This window comes from Henckelia pumila, chromosome 2 (assembly GCF_033568475.1).
Source record: "Henckelia pumila isolate YLH828 chromosome 2, ASM3356847v2, whole genome shotgun sequence".
NCBI lineage: Eukaryota > Viridiplantae > Streptophyta > Magnoliopsida > Lamiales > Gesneriaceae > Henckelia > Henckelia pumila.
The window spans coordinates 133,223,970-133,251,192 of NC_133121.1; the positions used below are offsets into that span (position 1 = coordinate 133,223,970).

At 36.9% G+C, this 27,223-nt stretch overlaps 1 protein-coding gene across 1 annotated transcript; it reads right to left on the reverse strand.

Moving 5' to 3' along the window:
- Positions 1–24,868: 24,868 nt before the first annotated feature.
- LOC140883750 (thioredoxin-like 1-2, chloroplastic) lies at positions 24,869–26,721 on the reverse strand. Its single transcript, XM_073290335.1, has 4 exons — positions 26,208–26,721; positions 25,880–26,062; positions 25,583–25,747; positions 24,869–25,472 (listed from the first exon to the last, which is right to left on the reverse strand). The coding sequence occupies exons 1-4, from the start codon at positions 26,430–26,432 to the stop codon at positions 25,224–25,226; spliced, it is 822 nt and encodes a 273-aa protein (XP_073146436.1). The 5' UTR covers positions 26,433–26,721; the 3' UTR covers positions 24,869–25,223.
- Between the last annotated feature and the right edge of the window lie 502 nt (positions 26,722–27,223).

The window sequence follows — 27,223 nt, forward strand, 5'->3', positions numbered from 1 at the left end:
ATTGGAAAAAATCGAAAAAAACATTATGGCCAAACACACACACACGCGTATATATATTCAACCTTTGTTTTGAAGTTGTACCCTTTTCTTTAATTTAAACCTGTTTCTCTCCCCCATTTGTGATAATTTTCCACCCATTCAAAACAATATCCTTAAATAATTTTAGGATGATTGAGTGCTGATCGAGGAAGAAGGGGAGCGGTACTCTCCTGAAGATTAACCATAACAAGGGGAGTTGTAAAATAAAAAATGGTCATTGTTCAAAATAAAATATTCAAGATGGCAGGAGAAGAAGATATGGTTTAGAATCTAAGCAATTTTTCAGTTTCCCCTAAAATCAGAAAATGTATCAAGATATTCTTAAATTTCCCTTATCACTAGCATGAAAAACAGCTCCCCCGTCACAGATTTTGGTTGGAACATCTTACTAAATCTTCCATATGCACCTCAAAAAATATGGACGGCCAAGCGATCTTTGTACCGAGTAAATCTTTTATAGAAATTAACTAGGTTCTTCCAGCTCTCATTTTTGTAGTGAGCCTCCCACTGCTTTTTCTCTCGTTGGTTGGAAAGCCATGTTGGGAAACTTGAGTACCAATAAGATCAGAGCCCTTCCACTAGTTAAAACTTCAAAAAGATTCTCTTCGTTGTATAAAAAATCTGTGAGCCTTCTAATGGGAAGAAATGGATTGTGTTCTCCACGGGCAGCTTGTGGTTTTCTGATCAGTGCTGGAAATGTTGGACGAGGCTCTTTTGAGATGACTATGGAGAAAGGAAGGAAACCATGAGATGGAAATGAGGCACGACCGAGAGGAGGATGATTGAGTGTTGACCGGGGAAGAAGGGGAGCGAGACTCTTCCGAAGATGAAACATAACAGGGGGATTTGTAAAATGAAAAATGGTCATTGTTCAAAATAAATCATTCAAAATGGCAGGAGAAGAAGATCTGATATAGAATCTAAGCAATTCCTCAGTTTCCCTAAAATCAGAAAATGCATCAAGATATTTTTCAATTTCCCATATCACTAGAATGAAAAACAGCTCGTCCGTCACAGATTTTGATTGGAACAACTTACTAAATCTTCCATATGCACTTCGAAAAAAATGAACGACCAAGAGATCTTTGCACCGAGTGAATATTTTGTAGGAATCAACTAGGTTCTTCCAGCTCTCATCTTTGTAGTCAGCCTCCCACTGCTTTTCTCTCGTTGGTTGGAAACCAATGTTGGGAAACATGAGTACCAATATGACCAGAGCTCTTTCATTAGTTAAAACTTCAAAAAGCTTTTTTTCGTTGTATAACAAATTAGTGAGCTTTTTAATGGGCAGAAATGGATTGTGTTCTCCACGGACAGCTTGTGGTTATCTGATCAGTGCCGACAATGTTGGACGAGGCTATTTTGAGATGGCTATGGAGAAAGGAAGGAAACAAAGAGATGGAAATGAGACACAACTGAGAGGTGGATGATTGAGTGTTGACCGGGGAAGAATGGGAGCGGGACTCTCCCGAAGATGAAACATAACAGGGGGATTTGTAAAATGAAAAATGGTCATTGTTCAAAATAAATCATTCAAAATGGCAGGAGATTAAGATATGGCCTATAATCTAAGCAATTCCTCAGTTTCCCCTAAAATCATAAAATGTATCAAGATATTCTTCAATTTCCCTTATCACTAGCATGAAAACAACTCGTCCGTCACAGATTTTGGTTGGAACAGTTTACTAAATATGCACTTCGAAAAAAATAGACGGCCATGCGAACTTTGTATCAAGTGAATCTTTTGTAGGAATCAACTAGGTTCTTCCAGCTCTCATCATTGTAGTCAACCTCAAATTGTTTTTCTCTCGTTGGTTGAAAACCCATTTTGGGAAACATGAGTACCAATAAGATCATATTCCTTCCACAAGTTAAAACTTCAAAAAGCTTCTCTTCGTTGTATAACAAATCAGTGAGCTTTATAATAGGCAAAAATGGATTGTGTTCTCCACGGGCAGTGATAAGTGCATTTTGTGTGCATTATTTCATGATAGGTTTTTATCTATTTTGTGTGAATTCATATTGTTTTATGTATTTTTATGTGTTTTAGTGCATGTGTGTGTATTTCACTACTCGGGTTAATTTTGTAGGAAAATGAATTGTTAAAGAGTGAATTACGTAGCAGCTTTGTTCAAAAAATCAAATTCAATTTTAGAGAAATTCAAATCAGATCTTGACCGTTCAGAATAAATTTAAAGATGTTTTGAAGCTGCTGTTCAAATTTCAGCTTGATCCGACGGCTACTAAATATATGAATTTTTCAAAATCATCGCTCGCAGCAGAAATTTTGTACTGCGCGCGAGTTGCTGATCCAGACTCTGTTTTTTAGTGCTGCGCGCGCGCGTGTTCCGGCGTCATATTTGTTCCGAAAAGTCCTTTTTTTTGGAAGGAAATTAATTGGTATGGGTTCTGGACCATATAAATAGAAGATATATCATATTTTTGGGGGTTCAAAAGTTCCAGACGACAGACAAGTGGCGGCTACAAGCTTGGGAGAAAAGATTTATCTTTTCTTTTTATTTTTATTTTTAAATTATTGTTTTTAATTATTGAGTAGTTTATTTTCAACCAAGACGGCGTGATTGAGCCGAACAAATTCATGTAGAAAACTTAGATGTTTGTTTGTAATTTTTCAGAGTTGATTTTATTTTATTGATTGTCAGATTTATATTTGTCTTGTGAATAGTCTGATCAACTGTTTTCTTGCATGTTAATCGATTCCAAATCGACAGAGGAGGTTTTGATTTTGATCACTCTGATAATTAAGATATTGTAAAATCGACTAGAAATAGAATTCGGTTTCAGTGTGCGGTTTGGGTGTAAACTGAATTTTCACAAATATTTAATGCATTCAAAGTTGATTAGAATTACGAAAGATTAGTTCATCAATATTTGAATAGGTTTGATTGTTCTAGAAATAGTCCTTTGAACAAATTAGGAGAATTCCCGTGAATTAAGATTAAATCTGAGTCCTGAATCGACTACATGTTACATGATTTGTTCGGTACCTACGTGTGTCTCGGTTGTCTTTGTTTTAATTATTTTTATCTTTAGTTATTTTTATTCTTATTTTTTAATCAGTTTTTATTATATATTCTTATTTTATTTAAATCGTCCTTTCTATTATTTTGTCTAGATTAAGTAAAATAATTAAATCTTGAGAATTGACAACAGTTCCTGTGGGATCGATACTTGGAATCTCAGTCCACTTTACTATTACTTGACCTGGTGCGCTTGACAGTAGATTTTTATCAAATCGATTTAGCCGGTCAAGTTTTTGGCGTCGTTGCCGGGGACTATTAGTTAATATTAGGATAGATTATTTGCTTGAGACTACACATTTTTTTCCCTTATACCTTTTCGTTCTTTTCGTTATTTTTAATTTTAATTTTATTTTTTTTCTCTTTTGCTTGTGAGGTGCTTGGAGATGGATCATCGACAGATGTTCACAAGGTTTGGCCAACAATATTCGGAGCCCTTCTATGCTGCTTGGGGGAGATTCAATGATTTGGCGAACAGATTTCGATGCCATAATTTTTCGAACTACACGCTCACTCAAATTTTTTACGGTGGTGTGGATGAGACTACAAGAATTTGGGTGGATTATGGATCTTTGGCCACTGGCAGTCACCTGTTCAGAAGAGATGGAGATAGTGCTATGCACTTGTTAAATGATATGGCGGATTTCGACTACCATTGGCATTGTGATCCTTCATTGCAAGGTTGGACTCACAAATATCCTCCAGAATTCAACTCCACAAATTTTGCGAACCAACCACCGGAGCATCAAGAAGAGTGTGTAGGGTATTTTGAGGATCATGTGGCTCAGTTGAAGAATTTTGTGAAAAGGCAGGAAGAGACAAAACAGTTCTTTGAAAGCCGCATCAAATTTTTGAGTCTTTTGGATGAACAGATTGCGCTTCATAGAGAACCAGTTTCTGAGATCTGCCAAGAGCGTGAAGTAATTGAGCTAGAGAATGAGGAAATAATTTTTGAGGAATCTTCTTGTGAGGATGAATCAAAAGTGACAATTGAGGAGGAAGAAACATACAAGGCTACATATTTTACCTCGTCAATGGTCGTTCCATGTACATCGTTAGAAGATTCTTTTTTGCCATTGACGCGACCTCCAGCATATTCCATCCTCTATGACCTTCAGCCTAGATTCGGAGTCTCCTTCCAAAAGAAAAATTTCAGACCAAGTGTTGTTAGACCGACGAGCTTATAAAGTATATATCACGCCAAGCTTGAGGGCAAAGGAAATCAAGACCCATACGCAGAGTCGTATGATTCTTACTATGGGCGGCAGCCTCTCTTTGATGGTTGCTTCTTCATAGTCGGGTTGTAGACTATAAAATTAGCGCTGACTGGGAGGAAACCCCGTGCTTTTTATTTTGCTTTTTAGTTTCTTTTTGCGTAATTTTATTTTATTTTTGCTTCTTTCCCATGTCAGTTTTCCATGCCTGCTGATATACCCAGTCTACTGATGTCTCCCCAAACATATGTGCCAAGCAGGACGATCAAGATGAATCTATAACCAGGGGAGTGTTATTTTTGTTTTCATTGTGTTTTTATTTTTCTTGCATTTGTGTGTTTGTTAATGCATTATGTTCATTGTTCTGAAGCATTGAGGGCAATAATTTGGATAAGTATGGGGGGTAGACTAGTTTATTTTATTGTTTGTTGTGTTTGTGTTGCATTAGTAATGTTTTGTGTTTGTTTGCATCTCGTTCATTTTTGTTGTTTTTTTTTTTGTATTGCATGAGTAGGATGAGTCATAATAGCCGATGATGATAGAGTTGTGAAAAAAAAAAATTTTAAAATTTTTTGCTTTTGATTGAACATGAGAAGCTGTTGGTTGACTCGTGAATCATTTTTAAGCACGCATGTTAGACCGGTGTAGTATAGCGATTTAATTGATGAAGTTCGTGTTTGCTTGATCATTGCACGACAATAGGTAGTGCTTTGGATTCTTGATAGTTGTTAGACATTGTATGTATGATCTTGGGCGTACCTATAAAATTTTTGAAAAAACTTTTGTTGAAAATTAAGTTAACTCCATCCGGGTTACGAACAAAGATTGAAATCATAATCTCTTGTTATTGACTAAGTATGCGGATTCCATAGGGTTGAAAATTTGAAATTTAAAAATAACAATTTCATCCGGGCTTGGACAATGATTGAAATCCTAATCTTTGTTCCATAGCTAAGTTTGCGGATTAAATGGGATTGTTGCTCCATCCGGGCTATAGACGAGGGGATTGAAATTCTAATCCTATCTTAGTTATAGCTAAGTTTGCGGGTAATTATTGGGGGCTTATTAAAAATACCTGGTGCAAAATCCGGAGGTACGTAATTAATCTCAAGAAAGTACATGTTTTTGTTTGGGATTGTTGGGATGACGGAGTGCTGGATTGTGATACTTACACTGATTTGTCATAGGTCGCTAAGCATTCTTAGGACAGATTCTTTTGAAGTTGCACGAAACTGAATGACATGACACACACACACACTTTTACGTTAAACTGACAGTGTATTGTGAACAATCAGAAGTTTGTGTGGTTTTTAGTTGTTGAATTTGAAACTTATCGGATGCTATGTTGTTCATGATTCATTCTTATTTATGTCATTGTTTGCATATTGTTTTTTTGCATATCTTGCTCGAGGGCGAGCAAGTTTTAAGTATGAGAGTGTTGATAAGTGCATTTTGTATGCATTATTTCGTGATAGGTTTTTATCTATTTTGTGTGCATTCATATTGTTTTTATGTATTTTTATGTGTTTTAGTGCATGTGTGTGTATTTCACTCCTCGGGTTAATTTTGTAGGAAAATGAATTGTTGAAGAGTGAATTACGGAGCAGCTTTATTCAAAAAATCCAAATTTCAGCTCGATCCAACGGATAGGTCTAAAGATATGAATTTTTCACAATCTTCGTTCGCAACAGAAATTTTGTACTGTGCGCGTGAGAATGGAGCTCGCAAGCGCGTGAGTTGCTGATCCAGACTCTATTTTTTAGTGCTGCACGCGTGCGATGCTTCTCCAGGCGCGCGCGCGTGTTTCGGCTTCAGATTTGTTCCGAAAAGTCCTTGTTTTGGAAGGAAATTAATTGGTATGGGTTTCGGACCATATAAATAGAAGATATATCATATTTTTGGGGGTTCAGAAGTTCCAGACGACAGACAAAGGAGGCGGCTACAGGCTTGGGAGAGAAGATTTATCTTTTCTTCTTTTTATTTTTATTTTTGAATTATTATTTTTAATTATTGAGTAGTTTATTTTCAACCAAGACGGCGTGATTGGGCCGAACAAATTCATGTAGAAAACTTGGATGTTTGTTTGGGATTTTTCAGAGTTGATTTTATTTTATTGATTGTCAGATTTATATTTGTCTTGTGAATAGTCTGATCAACTGTTTGCTTGCATGTTAATCGATTCCAAGTCAACAGAGGAGGTTTTGATTTTGATCACTCTGATAATTAACATATTGTAAAACCGACTAGAAATAGAATTCGGTTTCAGTGTGCGGTTTGGGTCTAAACTGAATTTTCACAAATATTTAATGCATTCAAATTTGATTACAATTACGAAATATTAGTTCATCAATATTTGAATAGGTTTGATTGTTCTAGAAATAGTCATTTGAACAAATTAGGAGAATTCCCGTGAATTAAGATTAAATCTGAGTCCTGAATCGACTACATGTTACATGATTTGTTCAGTACCTACGTGTGTCTTGGTTGTCTTTGTTTTAATTATTTTTATCTTTAGTTATTTTTATTCTTATTTTTTAAATCAATTTTTATTTTATATTCTTATTTTATTTAAATCGTCCTTTATATTATTTTGTCTAGATTAAGTAAAATAATTAAATCTTGAGAATTGACAACAGTTCCCGTGGGATCGATACTTGGACTCTCAATTCACTTTACTATTACATGACCTGGTGCGCTTGCCAGTAGATTTTTATCAAATCGATTTAGCCGGTCAGGCAGCTTGTGGTTTTCTGATCAGTGCTAGAAATGTTGGACGAGGCTCTTGTGAGATGCCTATGGGGAAAGTAAGGAAACCACGAGATGGAAATGATACACAACCGAGAGGAGGTTGATTAGGTGCTGACTTGGGAAGAAAGGGAGCGGGACTCTCCCGAAGATGAAACAAAACAATGAGAGTTGTAAAATGAAAAATGACCATTGTTCAAAATAAATCATTCAAAATGTCAGGAGAAGAAGATATGGTCTTGAATCTAAGCAATTCCTCAGTTTCCCCAAAAATCAAAAAATGTATCAAGATATTCTTCAATTTCCCTTATCACTAGCATGAAAAACAGCTCGTCCTTCACAGATTTTGGTTGGAACAGCTTACTAAATCTTTCATACGCACTTCTAAAAAAATATACGGCCAAGAGATCTTTGTATCGAGTGAATCTTTTGTAGGAATCAACTAGGTTCTTCCAGCTCTCAGCTTTGTAGTCAACCTCCAACTGCTTTTCTCTCGTTGGTTGAAAACCCATGTTGGGAAACGTGAGTACCAATAAGATTCTATCCTTCCACAAGTTAAAACTTCAAAAAGCTTCTCTTCGTTGTATAACAAATCAATGAGCTTTCTAATGGGCAGAAATGGATTGTGTTCTCTACGGATAGCTTGTGGTTTTCTGATCAGTGCCGACAATGTTGGATGAGGCTTTTTTGAGATGAATATGGAGAAAGGAAGGAAACCACGAGATGGAAATGAGACACAACCGAGAGGAGGATGATTAAGTGCTGACTGGGGAAGAAGGGGAGTGGGACTTTCCCGAAGATGAAACATAACAAGAGGAAATGTAAAATGAAAAATGACCATTGTTCAAAATAAAACATTCAAAATGTCAGGAGAAGAAGATATGGTCTAGAATCTAAGCAATTCCTCTGTTTCCCCAAAAATCAGAAAATGTATGAAGATATTCTTCAATTTCCCTTATCACTAGCATGAAAAACAGCTCGTTCGTCACAAATTTTGGTTGGAACAGCTTACTAAATCTTCCTTATGCACTTCGAAAAAAATGGACGGTCAAGCGATCTTTGTACCGAGTGAATCTTTTGTAAGAATCAACTAGGTTCTTCCAGCTCTCATCTTTGTAGATAACCTCCCACTGCTTTTCTCTTGTTGGTTGGAAACCCATTTGGAAAACATTAGTATCAATAAGATCAGAGCCTTGCCACTAGTTAAACATCAAAAAGCTTCTCTTCGTTGTATAACAAATTTGTGAGCTTTCTAATGGGCAGAAATGGATTGTGTTTTCCAGGGACAACTTGTAGTTTTCTGATCAGTGCCGGAATTGTTGGACGAGGCTCTTTTAATATGGCTATGGAGAAAGGAAGGAAACCACGAGATGGAAATGATACACGACAAAGAGGAGGATGATTGAGTGCTGACCGAAGAAGAAGGGGGAGCGGGACTCTCCAGAAGATGAAACATAACAAGGGGAGTTGTAAAATGAAAAATCACCATTCTTCAAAATATAGCATTCAAAATGGCAGGAGAAGAAGATATGGTCTAGAATCTAAGCAATTCCTCAGTTTTCCCTAAAATCAAAAAATGTATCAAGATATTCTTCAATTTCCCTTATCACTAGCATGAAAAACAGCTCGCCCGTCATATATTTTGGTTGGAACAACTTACTAAATCTTCCATATGCACTTCGAAAAAAAATGGATGGCCAAGCGATTTTTTACCGAGTGAATCTTTTGTAGGAATCAACTAGGTTCTTCCAGTTCTCATCTTTGTAGTCAGCCTCCCACTGTTTTTCTCTCGTTGGTTGAAAACCCATGTTGGGAAACATGAGTACCAATAAGATCAGAGCCATTCCACTAGTTAAAACTTCAAAATTCTTATCTTCGTTGTATAACAAATCAGTGAGATTTCTACTAGGCAGAAATGGATTGTGTTATCCAGGGACAACTTGTGGTTTTCTGATCAGTGCCGGCAATGTTGGACGAGGCTCTTTTGAGATGGCTATAGAGAAAGGAAAGAAACCACGAGATGAAAATGAGACAAGACCGAGAGGATGATGATTGAGTGCTGATCGGGGAAGAAGAGGAGCGGGTCTGTAGTGACCCGTATCCGGAATTAACGATTAACGATTAACAATCAAAATTAGTCGGGAATGTTCCGAGTCTTAGGCAAGATCGGAGGCTCCGAACATGAGATCGGATGCTCCGAAGTGTCCAAGTTCGGAGGCCTAAAGATATTCGGAAGGGTGAAGTTCGGACGATCCGAAGAGGGATCGGACGGTCCGATCTCCATCAGATAAGATAGGATAAGGAAATAATCTGATTGGTTGGAAGTAGAGTCCAGAAGATCCGAAGTCCAAGATCGGACGGTCCGAACAGTGGTCCAACCAAGTCTCCGAAGGAGTGACATCATGTGTAAGGCCCGTGATTAATTAATATTAATCCGAACTCATTTAATTTTAATCCGAGTATATTTAATTTGGGAATATTTAGAGTTTCGATTTAAATTCTAATATTCTTAAATTAATTAGGATTGAAATTGAATTAAAATAAGGGCCGATGACCAAATTGCAATTATTGAAGATTTGAGGGACTAAAGTGCAAATATAATTAAAGTTATCAGATTATTATGTGATGTATCAGCATGTGCACGTGTAATATTCATTTCAATTCAGAAATTGAGAGCAGAAGCCGAGATCTTTCTTTTCCTTTGGATTTGTGATCTTTCAATCCTTATAACTTTTGCTCTGGTTATCCGATTTCGATTCCGTAAATTGTTCTGGAATTCTTACGACAAGGGCTTCGATCTCGTGTAAGTATTATGATGTTTTATATGAATTTCAAAATCAGTTTGGGGGCAGAGATCAGGTTTTGAGTTATTGAGCATGTTTATCGTTGTTTATGCGATTCTATCTCGAAACCGGATTGAGGAGTTTGTATTTAATGTATCCAATCTTGATTCCAGCATGTTAATCGGTTATTATAGCTATTGAGATGAAGATTTGAATGATATATCAGCTGGTTATTGACTTGAATACACATATGAGTTGGTTTGAAGTTAGAAATGATTTCGATAATTTGTCGGTTACCGATTTTCAATCGCTACGCCGTTGAATTGAGTTTTTAGACTGTTTTGATGGTTTATATCTGAGCTGAAGTCTTTATCTAGATGATATGAATGTTATATCATTTTTATTCTTCAGTTTCAGTTGAGTTTGGAAGGCCAACGAATCAAGGCGTCAACTTTGTACCGAAGAAGTTTGATTGAGGTTTGAAATGAGTTTGATTGACGATCTTATGATGTTTTTGACCCGATGTTGATACGATAGATTGGAATGAAGTTTTATATATGTATTTGATTGTATCTTTCAGAGTTGAAGAGTTCAGAATCGAGATAAACGAAGGTATAATGACGACATCACGAGTTAGGGACTTTGAAACTCAAGAACGACTATTCTTGAGTTGGCCCGCAAAAACCACATACTTGATATATTTTGATTTATGTTTGATGTTGTCGATCCATCTCAGGTAGTGGATCTTTAAGTTTGAGTCGATGTGATAGTATATTGAATTGATTCTAAGCCAAGGTTGCGGTTAACCTTATTTTCTAGCCCGAGAATGGCTACGATAGATGCATATCCATCCATGTCAAGATCGTTTACGAATCTTGATGGCAATGAAGTGATATGAATCAGTTCTTATTGAAGCGTTGATTAATCTATTTGTTGAGACGAGTTTTAAATAGAGTCGATATGATTTATTTAACGCTTTCTATATATGTTGGTTATACTGAGAATTGTTTCTCACTGGAGTTTATCCGGCTGTTGTCTTGTTTTGTATGTGTGCATGACATCAGATAGGACAGGAGCTGATAATCGACGTCATTGACAGCGGGGAGAGAGTCTAGCATGTGAGGACTCGGGTTGTAGATTGTTTAGAAGCAACAAACATGATAGTTTAGAGAAATTTGTAACACACTTTTGAGATTCTCTTTGTTGTGTCGTTTATCGTTGTTTAGAGACTTGTTTGATGTAACAAATGCATGTATAGATGCTTGCAACCTTGCTTACGTTTATATGCATGATTTGGAACTTATATATCATGTTTTGGTGATTGAAATTGATGGCACCAAGTTTTTGACAGCAAAAGAATTCTCCAGATTTCTGAAGCAGGGAAGCTCGCTCGATCGCATGAACTTGCGCGATCGAGCGCGGCTTATTAAAATGCAAAATAGGGAATTGAGTTTTTGAGCGCGCTCGAGCGGATGAGTTTGGGTGATCGAGCGCAGTCTGGAACTTTTCAAACCCGAGAAATGAGATTTTGAGCTCGCTCGATCGGACGAGTTCATCCGATCGAGCGAGGTGTTGAAGTTTAAAAAAAAATTTTTTGGGGTTTGAGTATTCTTTTACTTACTCGATTAATTATGATATTAATCATTAATTGCACTAAGATGAGATTAGCAACCCGAGGTTCCCACATCATGATTGACGTAATATCGGGATTGGACGATCCGAAGTCCTGACCGGAAGGTCCAAAGTGCTATCAGGTGACACTTGTCACACATGTAGAGTTCGAACGGTCAGAAGGCAGGTTCGGACGATCCAAACCCTTGTTTATAAAATGAGGCCAAGGAGCTCATTTCAGAACCGCACCAACTTCCTCTCCTTTGCCCGCATGGCTCTATTTTAGCGCTTTTGGTACTCTTATTTTAGATTTGGAGTAGAAAATATATATTTTAGCATTGTCAGACAATGTTCGACATAGTAGTGGAGCTGTGTTCGTAGCTGCGGAGGTGCAGCACTAGTATGCCCAAGACGTTGGGTAGTCGTCATCAGTGGACTGACGATGGATGCAAGTATAGCTATGGTCTACTTAAATTATTTAGGAGTATGCAATAACTTAGTTAAGACTTTTAGAGCTTAATGAATGATGCATGGGGATTTGCATTGTAGAGTTGATGATAATCTTGGAACCTAGAGTGGGACTGCTAGAAACTGCCTTTAGTGAGGTACCTAAGTACTGACTGAGATATACAGCGAGTTTGCATGCTTATAAGTTGCATTTTTATGCCATATTATTATGCAGCATGTGCATATCATACTGTTTATGTCCATCTTTTGAAATGAGTCATGTAGGGCCGCTCATACCTGTTCGGACGGTCGATGTCGAGCTCCCCGCGACCGACGGGTTAGCTGGCACTGACATCTGTAGGATACGGTCCAAGTTCGGTAGGAATGAGCAGTGTACGCAGGGTTTGATTCCCGTGTTGTACCACTCATTTTTAAGGCGTCATTCTGAGCAGTTGTATAAATTTCCGCAGTGATTTATTTTAAATGCATGCTTAATTAATCTCTAACTCTAATTAGATAGTGGATCCGGGTTGGGTCGCTACAGGGACTCTCCCGAAGTTGAAACATGGAGTTGTAAAATGAAAAATGGTCATTGTTCAAACTAAAGCATTCAAAATGACAGGAGAAGAATATATGGTCTAAAATCTTAGCAATTCCTCAGTTTCCCCTAAAATCAGAAAATGCATCAAGATATTCTTCAATTTCCCTTATCACTAGCATGAAAAACAGCTCGTCCGTCACAGATTTTGGTTGGAATAGCTTACTAAATCTTCCATATACACTTCGAAAAAAATGGACGGCCGAACGATCTTATACCGAGTGAATCTTTTGTAGAAATCAACTAGGTTCTTCCAGCTTTCATCTTTGTAGTCAGCCTCCCACTGTTTTTCTCTCTTTGGTTGAAAACTCATGTTGGAAAACATGAGTACCAATAAGATCAGAGCCCTTCCACCAGTTAAAATTCAAAAAGTTTCTCTTCGTTGTATAACAAGTCAGTGAGCTTTCTAATGGGCAGAAATGGATTGTGTTCTCCACGGACAGCTTGTGGTTTTCTGATTAGTGCCAAAAATGTTGGACAAGGCTCTTTTGAGATGGCTATGGAGAAAGGAAGGAAACCACGAGATGGAGATGAGATACAACCGAGAGGAGGATAATTGAGTGCTGACCGGGGAAGACGGGGAGCAGGACTCTCTCTCGAAGAAACATAAAAAGGGAAGTTGTAAATTGAAAAATGGTCATTGTTCAAAATAAATCATTCAAAATGGCAGGAGATGAAGATATGATCTAAAATCTAAACAATTTCTCAATTTCATCTAAAATCAAAAAAATGTATGAAGATATTCTTCATATTCCCTTATCACTAGCATGAAAAACAGCTCGTCTGTCACAGATTTTGATTGGAACATCTTACTAAATCTTCCATATGCACTTCGAAAAAAATGGACGACCAAGCGATCTTTGTACCGAGTGAATCTTTTGTAGGAATCAACTAGGTTTTTCCAGCTCTCATCTTTGTAGTCATCCTCCCACTGATTTTCTCTTGTTGGTTGGAAACCCATGTTGGGAAACATGAATACCAATAAGATCAGAGCCCTTCCACTAGTTAAAACTTCAAAAGTCTTCTCTTTGTTGTATAACAAATCAGTGAGCTTTATAATGGGCAGAAATGGATTGTGTTCTACATGGACTGCTTGTGGTTTTATGATCAGTGCCGACAACGTTGGACGAGGCTCTTTTGAGATGGCTATGGAGAAAGGAAGGAAACCACGAGATGGAAATGAGATATGACTGAGAGGAGGATGATTGAGTGCTGACCAGGAAAAAAGGGGGAGCGAAACTCTCCCGAAGATGAAACATAAAAAGGGAGTTGTAAAATGAAAAATGGTCATTGCTTAAAATAAAGCATTCAAAATTGCAGGAGAAGAAGATATGGTCTAGAATCTAAGCAATATCTTTGTTTCCCCTAAAATCAGAAAATGGATCAAGATATTCTTCAATTTCCCTTATCACTAGCATGAAAAACAGCTCGTCCGTCATAGATTTTGTTTGGAACAACTTACTAAATCTTCCATATGCACTTCGAAAAAAATGGACGGCCAAGCGATCTTTGTACCAAGTGAATCTTTTGTAGTAATTAACTAGGTTCTTCCAGCTCTCATCTTTGTAGTCAACCTCCCACTGGTTTTTCTCTCGTTGGTTGGAAAGCCATGTTGGGAAACTTGAGTATCAATAAGATCAGAGCCCTTCCACTAGTTAAAACTTCAAAAAGCTTCTTTTCGTTGTATAACAAATCAGTGAGATTTTTAATGGGCAGAAATGGATTGTGTTCTCCACGGAAAGCTTGTGGTTTTCTTATCAGTGCCGACATTGTTGGACGAGGCTCTTTTAAGATGGTTATGGAGAAAGGAAGGAAACCACGAGATGAAAATAAGACACGACCAAGAGGAGGATGATTGAGTGCTGACAGATGAAGAAGGGGGAGCGGGACTCTCCAGAAAATGAAACATAACAAGGGGAGTTGTAAAATAAAAAATGGTCATTCTTCAAAATAAAGCATTAAAAATGGCAGGAGAAGAAGATATGGTCTAGAATCTAAGCAATTCCTCAGTTTTCCCTAAAATCAAAAAATGTATCAATATATTTTTCAATTTTCCTCAACACTAGCATGAAAAAGAGCTCGTCCGTCACAGATTTTGGTTGAAACAACTTACTAAATCTTACATATGCACTTCAAAAAAAATGGACGGCCAAGCGATCTTTGTACCGAGTGAATCTTTTGTAGAAATCAACTAGGTTCTTCCAGCTCTCATCTTTGTAGTCTGTCTCCCATTGTTTTTCTCTCGTTGGTTGAAAACCCATGTTGGGAAACATGAGTACCAATAATATTAGAGCTCTTCCACTAGTTAAAACATTAAAAAGCTTTTCTTTGTTGTATAACAAATCAGTGAGCTTTCTAATGAGCGAAAACTGATTGTGTTCTCCACGGACATCTTGTGGTTTTTCTTATCAATGCTGGAAATGTTGGACGAGACTCTTTTGAGATGGCTATGGAGAAAGGAAGGAAACTACGAGATGGAAATGAGACACGACCGAGAGGAGGATGATTGAGTGCTGACCGGGGAAGAAGGGCAGCGGGACTCTCTCAAAGATGAAACAAAACAAGGGAAGTTGTACAATGAAAAATGACCATTGTTCAAAATAAAGCATTCAAAATGGCAGGAGAAGAATATATGGTCTAGAATCTAAGCAATTCCCCAGTTTCTCCTAAATTCCGAAAATGTATCAAGATATTCTTCAATTTCCCTTCTCACTAGCATGAAAAACAGCTCGTCCGTCACAGATTTTGGTTGGAACAGCTTACTAAATCTTCCATATGCACTTCGAAAAAAATGGGCGGCCAAGCGATCTTTGTACCGAGTGAATCTTTTGTAAGAATCAACTAGGTTCTTCCAGATCTCATTTTTGTATTTAGCCTCCCATTGTTTTTCTCTCGTTGGTTGAAAACCCATGTTGGGAAACATGAGTACCTATAAGATCAGAGTCCTTCCACTAGTTAAAACTTTAAAAAGCTTCTATTTGTTTTATTACAAATCTGTGAGCTTTCTAATGGGTAGAAATGGATTGTGTTCTCCAAGAACTACTTGTGGTTTTCTGATCAGTGCCGACAATGTTGGACAAGACTCTTTTGAGATGGCTATGGAGAAATGAATGAAACCACGAGATGAAAATGAGACACGACCGAGAGGAGGATGATTGAGTACTGACAGGGGAAGAAGGAGGAGCGGGACTCTCACAAAGATGAAACATAACAAGAGTTGTAAAATAAAAAATGGTCATTTTTGAGATGGGAGAATAACAAGTGTCGTGGCGAAGTGTGGCACTCAGGGACATCCCTTATATATATATATATATATATATATATATATATATATATATAGGTTTAGTGTGTTTATATTATATGTATATTTTTTAAATAAGTTTGTGTGTATTTGTGTATATGTCTTCGGCCTAATATAAATTTTTGTTGCACCACCCAACTCTGCATCACATTTATTGGGCTTGGTTCTTTGAAAAATACTAATTAATAAAAAAAATTACAAGGTAATTTGTAAAGAATTGATGGTGTGAGAGGGAAAAAGATTTAAATTGGTATATAATTTGGATAATATAGTTAACTATTTGTTAGGATGGAAAGAATATAGGACTTTTTAGGCCTAATTGATATTAGTTTTTAGGGACATTAACTGATTTTAATTATTTATTCATTAGTCATTTTAAATTTAATTTTGTTCAATTTAATCTCTAAATTTTTTAATTATTTACAATTTTGTCAAAACGTTACTAGCTAGATAATATGTCTCTTAAAAGTTAAAACATATCGAAGTACCAGTCAAATATAAATAAATAAAAATGATTCAAAAGATTAAGTTGACTCGGGTAGTTCGGAAGGTTCGAACATGGAACAAAGGGAGATCGACGAACATGGAACAAAGGGAGATCTAAAGGTCCGAAGTGTTCGGACCAAGAGGAGTGTTCGGAAGCAAGATCGGAACTTCCGAACCATAGATCGGAATTTCCGAAGAGTTAGGTCATGCGCACTAGTGACGTGTCGCCAGCGTTTTGACACACAATCGCATGCATGAGATCGAAACGTCCGAAGATGGGATCGGAGCTTTCGATCAGGGAAGCTAGGAACGTGGCATACATGCAGAGATCGGAGCTTCAATCGAGGTCTATAACTAAGGACCGAAATCCTCAAAATTAGTGTGTGTTTGGAGGTGTATGAGAGTGTATCAGTATATATTTTTAGGCTTTATACTCGAGGGCCGGGTTATAGCGAGGTGTTATGGGTCTTGTAGCGGAACTGTGCTGGGGTCAGGGCCATCGACTTTAGGGGGCTGACGAGGGACGCAAGTAAAGTTCGAGATTTCTATTAGTATTAGAAAGTACTATCTATTAGCTTAATTAAGATTTTTGGACCAGTGTTAGTTATATGATATGATTTTGTCTTGTAGGCTTGAACTGTAGATACTTGTACATCTAGGCCACTGATTGAGGTACGTAAAGTACTGACTAAAATACCCAGAGAGTATGCATGATTATGTGTTGCATATTATGTGTCATGATACATGTTTTTAATGCTTTGATATATTATGTTGCATGTGCATATTCATGTTGAGCCAAGTCTCTTTCGAGATAGCTTTTGTAGTAGGGTCAAATTACCCTATATTCCTTGTTATATTTTTGGACACTTAGATGACGTGATGACGGGGACTGACGCTACGATGATCCTGACGAGTTTGTGCATGTACCTTGCGGAGTTGACCCAAGATGGTGCTATATACTCATTGACGCCTAAACTGGGTAAAACTTGAGATCTACCCAGTCATATGCATGCATCATAGTTTGTATACTATGTTGTACGTCCTGAACGTAGTTCACTCACGTCCATGTTTTTGTGTTTGTTGGACACCTCATTCGACAGAACAGGTATGCAAGTGGACCAGGAGCGAGATCAGTGGTTAGTCAGTGATTAGGACTTAGTAGTATGGTTGCCAGTGGTTTCTATAATAAGCTTTGTAATTGATATTATTATTGCTATTCGACGAGATAAAAAAACTAAAATATATATCTTTAGCATCTGATACAATTAATTAATTCTAAAAGTGAACCAAAATAAAAGATCGGAATACATTTTCATGTTGCATGGATACAGATACGTACGGATATCATATCGTCAGAATACGACACTGATATATTAGTATGACAAATTTTGAAAACATAACATACCATATTGTTAGAATACGGAAATTATTAAAAAATATATATAAATATAAATATATATTTTATATAAATATTGATGCGTTATTATCCAATTTGACTTTCTCCCGGACCCAAGCCCAATGACTCAAGCCATATGGGTCCCATATTACTCGAATATTTATTTGGACACTTTATCAAAGCCCATAAATACCTAAAAGCCCATAAGAGGCTCAAGCCCATGAAACTCTCTGACTATCTATAAATAGCTAAAGTTCTCTCATTATTAAGGTACGCACTCTATAGTCACATGCTCTAGTTCTCTAGAACTTATATTGGGCAAATACTTACTTGAGCGTCGGAGTGTTTTCGCCGGGCAACCCTCGGCGCCACTCACTTTGCTTTGTGATGCAGGTGACAACCCACGAAGTTCGGTCTTTGGAACAATTCGATTATTAATCTGACTATCCAGATCTCCACAAGTTACCCATATTGTCTCCAATCGGGTAATATCAATTTTTTGCTACATCAGCTTGGCGCCGTCTGTGGAAACTTGTTCACTGCATCATTGAGAATGCATACTCCATCACAAACATCTCAAGGAAATAATCGCAATGGAGACCCACCTCAAATCTCCAAACCACCGCCTGAATTTAGTTTCACCCAAGAAACGTTGACAGTCTTAATAGAAGGAACAGCCGCACGTGCAGCGACTGAAGCGGTCGCTCAGTTCGTGGAATCCCGTCAACGCCGATGCACCGACAAAAGAGCTCATAGAAGAGGGCTCTCATCTCATGACCCCGGTAACAAAGACCCAAAGAAAACTAAGTTTAAAGTGAAAGACAAAGATCTTGAGGAGACCAAGAAAAATACTTTTCATAAAGAGGGTGAAACAAGTGCTCACACAATTCGCGATGTCTCTGACGAAAACAAAACCACTAATCCAACCCGTGGAGATGGATCTCACACATATGCAACTGGAGAGAATTCGTCAGCAATCTTGCCTGTACATCGGAGCTCGTTCACTAACGTCATTCTATCTGAAGCATTGCCTAAGGGAGTCAAAATCCCCAACCTACTTGAGTTCGATGGAACTGGTGATCCTCAAGATCATATTGACAAATTCTACGCGAAGGCAAATTTATATGACATCACAGATGCAGCTTACTGCAAGATATTTCGAACAACGTTAACAGGGCAAGCTCTCACATGGTTCAATAAGCTGCCGTCCGAATCCATCGCCAACTTGGAGCAACTCATCCAGCGCTTCATCCAACAATTCTCAATTAACAAGAAATACCCAAAAACAGCAGCATACTTATTCACAATTCTTCAAAAATAAGGAGAAATTTTGCGAGACTATGTTAAGAGATTTACTCACGCGGTTCACGTAGTCCCACACGTGAACCATGATATATTATCTAGAATAATGCAGCAGAACTTGCGTACTGGAAGGTTCAAGGAATCTATAGCAGGAAAATCTCCGAACACCTTGGAGGAGCTGTTGTCTAGAGCGGAAAAATACATCCGCATCGAGGAAACTGATGAGTTGCACTCCTCGGGAAAAATAAAACAAAATGAAGAATACAATGAAATATAACGCAGGACAGAGAGTCGTGTCAATCTAAAGAAACTCTATACTCATAGAGCAAACACCTGCAATCTAAAATAAATTATTTGCCGCTACTTTATTTACTCTGCCGATCAAAAATTTTATTTAATTCTATTTTATTTTAAGTTTAATAGTAAACTTGCGTTGATTTGTTTACTTTTCTATTTAATTATATAGGAAGGAACTCAGCTCCGTTAACAAATGCTTAACTAATACGCCACGACCCATGCATTCATTGAGGCTACTCATCCATCAGAGGCTTGGCCAGCCCTGTAGGACTACCTAAGCCACGATGTTGTAAGAGGTCAAGACGACAAAAATACAGTCCCGGGATACCTCACCACCTAGCAAATAGAGTGGGTTCAGGACTTCCCCATGAGACAAAATCTTAGGAACTTGATCCACTCCTAAGTACTCCTTGTTAAGCACTACGTTATTTCTCCTTGAGCACAAAAAAAGTCATAGTGACTATAAATAATTCAAAAAAGTCATAGCGACTATAAATAATTCATCAAGTCATAGTGACTATAAATTTTTTTTCAAAAAAATTCATAGTGACCATAAATAATCCAAGAAGTCATAGCGACTATAAAAAAAAAATTCAGAAGAAGTCATAATGACTATAAAAATTTTCAGGAAAAGTCATAGAGACTATAAAAATTTTTTCAGAAGAAGTCATAGCGACTATAAACAATTCAGAAAAAGTCAAAGCGACTATAAACAATTCAAAAAAGTCATAGCGACTATAAATAATTCAAGAAGTCATAACGACTATAAAAAAAATTTCAAAAGAAGTCATAGCGACTATAAAAAAAAAAATTCAGAAGAAGTCATAATGACTATAAAAAATTTTCAGGAAATGTCATGGAGACTATAAAAAAATTTTCACAAGAAGTCATAGTGACTATAAAAAATTTTCAGAAAAAGTCATAGAGACTATAAAAAATTTTCACAAGAAGTCATAGTGACTATAAAAAATTTATCAAGTCATAGCGACTATAAAAATTTTTCAAAGAAGTCATAGCGACTGTCAAACTTTTTTCAGAAGAAATCATAGTGACTATAAAATTTTTTTCAAAAAAGTCATAGCGACTATAAATAATCCAAAAAGTCATAGCGACTATAAATTTTTTTTTCAGAAGAAGTCATAATAACTATAAAAAAAATTTCAGGAAAAGTATAGAGACTATAAATTTTTTTTCGAAAGAAGTGATAGTGACTATAAAAAAAATTTCAAAAAAAGTCATATCGACTATAAATTAAAATAATTAAAATCGGATCAAAATTTGATCCCGAAAAAATAAAAAAGTATACACATGTAAACACGTGTACACAATTATATTGAGATATATAAAAATATACATCTATATGTATATCACGTTCACATCACTGTTCATCGTTATCACCATTCTCCATTCTTCCGAATTGTTTTCTCTCTCCTCACCACCTCCAAGTTTTGCCGCCGTTAAGCCGCCTCCAATGGTCGAAATTCGAAAGTAATTATACGGATGGACTCCTCGCGACAAGATCTAGCCATTGGCACCCATTTTGAATATTTTTAGAGCGATTGGGAGAAACCCGAATTCCGGCAACCGTCCCTTTCTCGTTGTCGTTTGGCCGCCTCCGGTCGCCGAAACTCGAAACTAAATATATCGTTGGACTCCTTGCGATGAGGGCTATCAATGGACACCCATTTCGCCCATTTTAATCGCGATTCCGACGAACACGACTCCGGCGGCCTTCACGTTTTCGCAGTCGTTTGGCCGCCTCCGGTCGCCGAAACTCGAAACCAAATATACCGTTGGAATCGTCTCGACAAGAGCTATCTATTGATACCGATTTTGAAAAGTTTTATTGCGATTCCCAGAAACCCAATTTCCAGCCGCCGCAGCAGTGCTGCCGGACGCCGCCGCTCGCCGACGCCGGTCAGTGTTGGGTTGACTTGGTTTAGTTGTTGGGACTTGTTTCGAAGTTTTGAAATATAATTTCGAACACAAAATTTTGACATCAACGGGACTAACTACGGACGAAGGCTTAAAATCTAGGTCCTAACGTATACTCGAACTAATATGTAGAATGTTCCGCTGGATCAACAAACATGTTGGTATTTTGGTTTACCTCCAAGAAGGACAATATCTTATCATGGTACGGATACCTCACCAAATATATAAAATTTTTAAAAATATATATCTAGTACACCTTTTTCACTACCACTCAATACAAATAACCAAGTCATAATATTTTTAAAATATTAAACAAAAGTTGTGAACGTGAGACAATTAAAATTCTTACGATTTGTTGGTGAACCAGACCATGCATTTAAACACAAATAAAATAATTATTATCAAAAACAAATAACATGTGTGTATATGCATATGCGTGTATATACATGCTTCTATCCATCCCTCTCACGACCCAAGGAATTCATCGTTGCTTCGTCGCCGCACCATTGTCGTCGCACTATCATCGTCGTCGTACCACGACCGTCGCCGCCACCGCACCCAGATCGAGCCAGGAAATGGAGCATCCACCGGCGGTGGACGTTCCATGCTGGAAGTCGACTCCGGGAACTATTTTTTCTCCATCACCTCGCGCGCCATGCTCCTCGCACAAAAACACCACGAACGATGTCGCCTCTGTCGAGCCAGATCAGGAAAGCTTGGAAGCTACTCCATGGCTGGAAATCGACGGGAGCCCATCGCCACCTTTTCATCGCGCCGCCAACCACCCTCCTCAACCAGCATCGATCGAGCCAGATTTGGACGCATCCACGACAGTGGATGCTCCATGGGTGGAAGTCGATCTCCGAGAGCTGCCACATCTCCTTTCTCCTATCATATCCATAGCCGGTCAACGTCCCCGCCATCGATTTAGCCATCCGTCGATGATCCTTGGTGATGGTGGAGAGATGATAGATTGGGATTTACATACATAGATACAAATAGTACACAAAACGTTGGGACAGGTGCCAAGAGAGAGGAGAGTGAATATTATTCATCTACTATCAAAATTAAAGCTACGTGTGAAGTAAAATTTTATTTACCTGCCATGTGGATTACTCCTACTATCTTTGCTCTATTAATTTTCCAACACACAAATACTGCAATAAAAAAAATTCAGACACAATATTACATTAGTAAGTTGTGATGAAAACACTACGGTGTTGAATTTATAATGGTAATCCATTCAGAGTTCTACTGAGTTTCTACAATTATTATTCTGGCAGTACTTTGATTCATATCCTATTACACCACAATCCTACTGTAATTCTATGATTATTATTCAGACAGGACTGTGAATCCAACAATTTTCAATTCAACTAGGACTTTGTTTCCTACTATCTGCAATTCAATTGCAACACATTCCTACTATAATTTCTCTGTAATGGTATCTAAATTTTCTATTCTCAGTCATCTCGCTAAAACGTCATGCTCGAGAGTGGGGGGCTTATGATGGGTTATTACCCAATTTGACTTTCTCCCGGGCCCAAGCCCAATGACTCAATCCATATGGGTCCCATATTACTCGAATATTTATTTGGACACTTTATCAAGGCCCATAAATACATAAAAGCCCATAAGAGGCTCAATCTCATGAAACTCTCAAACTATCTATAAATAGCTCAAGTTCTCTCATTATTAAGGTACGCACTCTATAGTCACATGCTCTAGTTCTCTAGAACTTATATTGGGCAAATACTGACTTGAGCGTCAGAGTGTTTTCGCCGGGCAATCCCCGGCGCCACTCACTTTGCTTTGTGATGCAGGTGACAACCCACGAAGTTCGGTCTTTGGAACAATTCGATTATTAATCTGACTATCCAAATCTCCACAAGTTACCCATATTGTCTCCAATCGGGTAATATCAATTTTTTGCTGCATCAAATATAGTATTAAAAATTCAAAATTGTTATAAACCGGAGGGACGGGGTGGCCACCGGCGACGAACTTGAAAAGAGTGATTATGTGATGATATGAGTCATCTGACAGAGAAGCCTACCAAGAAAGTAGCGGGAGGAATGATTAATTTAGGAGTTTTTAGGCCTAATTAATTTTAGTGTTTAGGTCTAATTCATTTTAATTTATTTATTCATTAGTAAGTAGAAATTTAATATTTTATAATTTAACTCAATTTTTTTTTTATCATTTGCAATTTTGTCAAAACGTACCAAGATAACGTGTGTCCAAAATGTATCGAACCGACTCCGTCGGATACGATAAAATTTGTGTCGTTGATATTTATTTTTGGGCACCTGTTTGGTTGGACGTGTTATAAATCTATGTATAACTTATATTATATAATTTTGTGTTTTTCTCGTCATATTATTTATTAATCTATTAATTATTAATTTACATCAATCAAATCATTAATAATTTATCTTACATCAATCAAATCATTAAATTTAACTTACTGTATTATCCTTTATAAATAATATTATTCATATTTTATTTTTTGTTAAAAAAACAAAATGATAATTTATCATTTTTATATAAAATTTAATCAATCAAATAAAATAAACTATAATTTATCAATCAATCAATTATTATATTAACTATCATTTTTTTATTTATTTTGTTATTATAATATATTATTTATTTATATATAACTTATCTAATCACTCAAATCAAACAGTATAATTAGATATCGCGTGTGACGAGTCATATCCATACCTATATCCGATACTTGAAATTTATTTATTATTTTTTAGTACCCTGCACCCGTGCTACATTAGGTTGTGGTATCTTACAAAATTTTATAGCAACAATAATTTCTCAACAGCAAATGTTCTTTTGCACCGCTCATCTTCCACGTTTCATTCAAATCGTCTCCATGTGGCATTTTCAAGTAACGATGTTTGAAAAATATATTAACAGCTGTCCTAAAAGGAATTATTCTAAACATCATATGTCGCATATTTTATATGGAATAAACATCTTATCCAAAGATTCCATCTTCGAATCACATTGCCACCTACGTCTCCGTCCCTTTCCTTTTCTTGTATTTAATTATTTTAATTTCTTCCTGATATTTTCTTGTGTTGCAAAAACATAAAAGTGGAAAAAGACAGACATACTGGACGAGCAAATGGGAGAATTAATCAATCATCGATCATCAATCATCACTTCACTGTACATGTTAAATAAAACTACCGTTTGATCACTTTTCTAGCAAGATAAATAAAAAAAAAAAAAAAAAAAATCCATTCTCTATATAACAGGAAATATTTGGCTTTTATCGGTTAAATAAATTGGTTAAATGAAACATAACTAGATAGCAAATCGTTGATATTTTATATTATATACATCGCTACGTGCCAATTTCATGCAAGATGTGGTGGCATACGCCCTCACATTTTCTTAGGCTTGCTTTGCTCCACCAGGCCACCGCCTCTTACAAGGCCACCATCCTTTAATAATGGGTCCATGGAAAAAGATGCTACCTTTGGAAAAAGAAAAAAGAAAAGGGGCATCCAACATCTTGATACACTTTTTTAATCGTTATAATTTATATAAACATACAGAAATTTACTATGAAGAAGTGTGGAGCTGAATTATGAACAAGACTTGACTCCAAGAAGTAGTAAATGTGTGATTAATTACACATGCTCTTTAGAACATTTCAATAGACAACAAATAACACCACCAAAGACGTACACATCCATTCATTTTTCCCAAAAATACAACACTGATACATTTTATTTCCCAGAAATACAGGCTTAAATATAATAAAAACCTAGAGCCTGCCCCAGGAAATACACCATAAATGATATATTTACATGGCAAAATGCCTAAGACCAATTATAAGCTATGGACAGAGCCAAGAATTTAGTCTTTAGACGATCTTTGGGGTGGGGTGGATACTACATTTTCAAAAAATTACACATTACAAGTTTGGGTACGATGTGATTTTGCCTCCATTGTTTGGCCTCCAGTGAATGAGAGAAATTTCGAGTCTCCTTCACGAGGGAAATCTAAACCACCAACAGGGCATCCCCTTTTATCTTACCATCGTCTTTGCTCAATGCACTTCCTTTCAAATTTCCTTGAAGAACCAACTCTTCAGCTTCATTATCCTCCCTCAAATTCGGCGGCAGCAAATCTCTCGATATCAGATCGTTCGAGGCCAAGGCCAATAGTTCTGATTCGTTTAAACCTTTAGTGGGGCCAAGACTGCATCGATCCGTCCCATGTTTAACCATTGCAACCTTAAATTTGTTGATCTGAAAAGAAAAACACAAATCTTGGATGTCATGAACCAATTCTAAAATACCCAACTATCAAAATCTCAGCCTACATTTAACAAGATAAAGAGGTTGAAAGAATCACTCACTGTTGCATTGGTGCAACTGAAGCTACACAGCCTGCCCTCTGCACCTCTGTAAAATCTGAAGAAGGGCAAAACGTGGACATGAAGGGCATAGCACATAGCCTTGTGCTGCTCATAATTAACCATTACAAAAATGGTATCTGGATTCAATTCAGCCATCTGACATATCTGTTATAAAATAACAGTAGGCGTTAACAGGGGAGAAAAAGATATCTTGGAAAAAGATTAAAATAAAATTCAAGAAATTACACGAACAATTAGGAAAATCACATCATATGGTGGCCATAATTGGATTTGTACCTTAGGATGCAAAGCTTTGCAGCCCCCACAACCAGGAGAATAAAAGTCAACTACAACCAATTTGTCTTCAGCATTAGACAAAGAATCCACAAATTCTTGAGCTGAATTGATCTCTATCATGTTCGGTTGAAGGGACTTTTCCCACCATTTAAGAGCTTTGCTCATAAAAGACAAACCTTGAGCCTAAAGCAATTCGCGTAAATTTTATCAACAAACAGTTGGAATAAATAAATCTATTACAGAAGTTGAAACATAAAGGGGGAAGATGCCCTTCACAAAAAAAAAAAAAAGAAAAAGAAAAAGAAAAAGAAAGGGGGAAGATGCTTACATTGACGGTCAAAGGATGATTCTTCGAAGTTTTAATCATCAACTCGGTAACACTTCTTTGATCCGAGGCATCGAGGGTTTTGCCCAAGAAATCATTCGATTTGTTCTCCTTGAATTGTAGAGTCCCAATAGAAGAACAAACCTTCAGAGAACCTTTGGCTCTGTTCTTGGATATGGTCTCACTGGGCCCAGAAATTGAGAAACCGGGATTCAAACAATAAGACATATTTCCGAGATTTAGCAACGTCACAACGTCAGAGCATCAAAACCCCTAAAAATTATCCGCAGTTTGTGGATAAAGAAGCCTCTTTTTTCCTTGAACTGAAAGGCAAGAACCACCCAGGAAACGTAAAGCCAACAAGACCCACAAAATATCTTCAAGAACACACGAGTATGCGACCAGAAAACGCTGAACCAAATCTTAAACTGAGAATTGTGGTTGTTTAGAAACGAAAGAATTTGTGGTTTTGTATTCTCGTAGTACTGAAGGATTGTAAGGAGAGAGGTGGAGGAAAATTGAATCGGTCTATCTATATATAATCCATATATAGATTTAGAAAGGAAATGTCAAATAAAAGGTACGGTCAAAATATTAGCCCTTATCCAAATGTTCTCTTTTATTTCCTTACCCTTTTTCTGCTTTCTCCAGATATAATTCAAAATTATTTCAAAAAAAAAAATTAATTTTCAAAATAATTACCATAGTAAATTTTGGTCGTGCACGTTAAGCATCGTGATTAGAAAAAAAAAATAAGGATGTTTAATTAAGCTTATTAAAAAAGCTTATAAGCTTTTAGAGTTTAAAAGTTGTTTTACAAGTTTATAAGCGGTTGGAATTTATTTTAAAAATAAGCAGTTAAAGTATTTGGGTAAACTTATTTTAAACAAGAGAAAAATCCCGGTTCAGTCCTAAATGTTTGGACACATTCCCGGTTCAATCCTAAATGTTTCAATGTTCCCGGTTTGATCCCAAATGTTTTCCAAAAAATTCTCGGTTCAGTCCTAAATGTTTTTATG

Excerpts from the sequence above, each read along its gene's own strand:
- LOC140883750 (XM_073290335.1), bottom strand. The coding sequence starts at position 26,432 with ATGTCTTATTGTTTGAATCCCGGTTTCTCAATTTCTGGGCCCAGTGAG. Across the intron at positions 25,748-25,879 it reads GCAAAGCTTTGCATCCTAAG|ATATGTCAGATGGCTGAATT; the intron begins GTACAAATCCAA and ends ATTTTATAACAG. Across the intron at positions 25,473-25,582 it reads TCAGTTGCACCAATGCAACA|ATCAACAAATTTAAGGTTGC; the intron begins GTGAGTGATTCT and ends TTTTCTTTTCAG.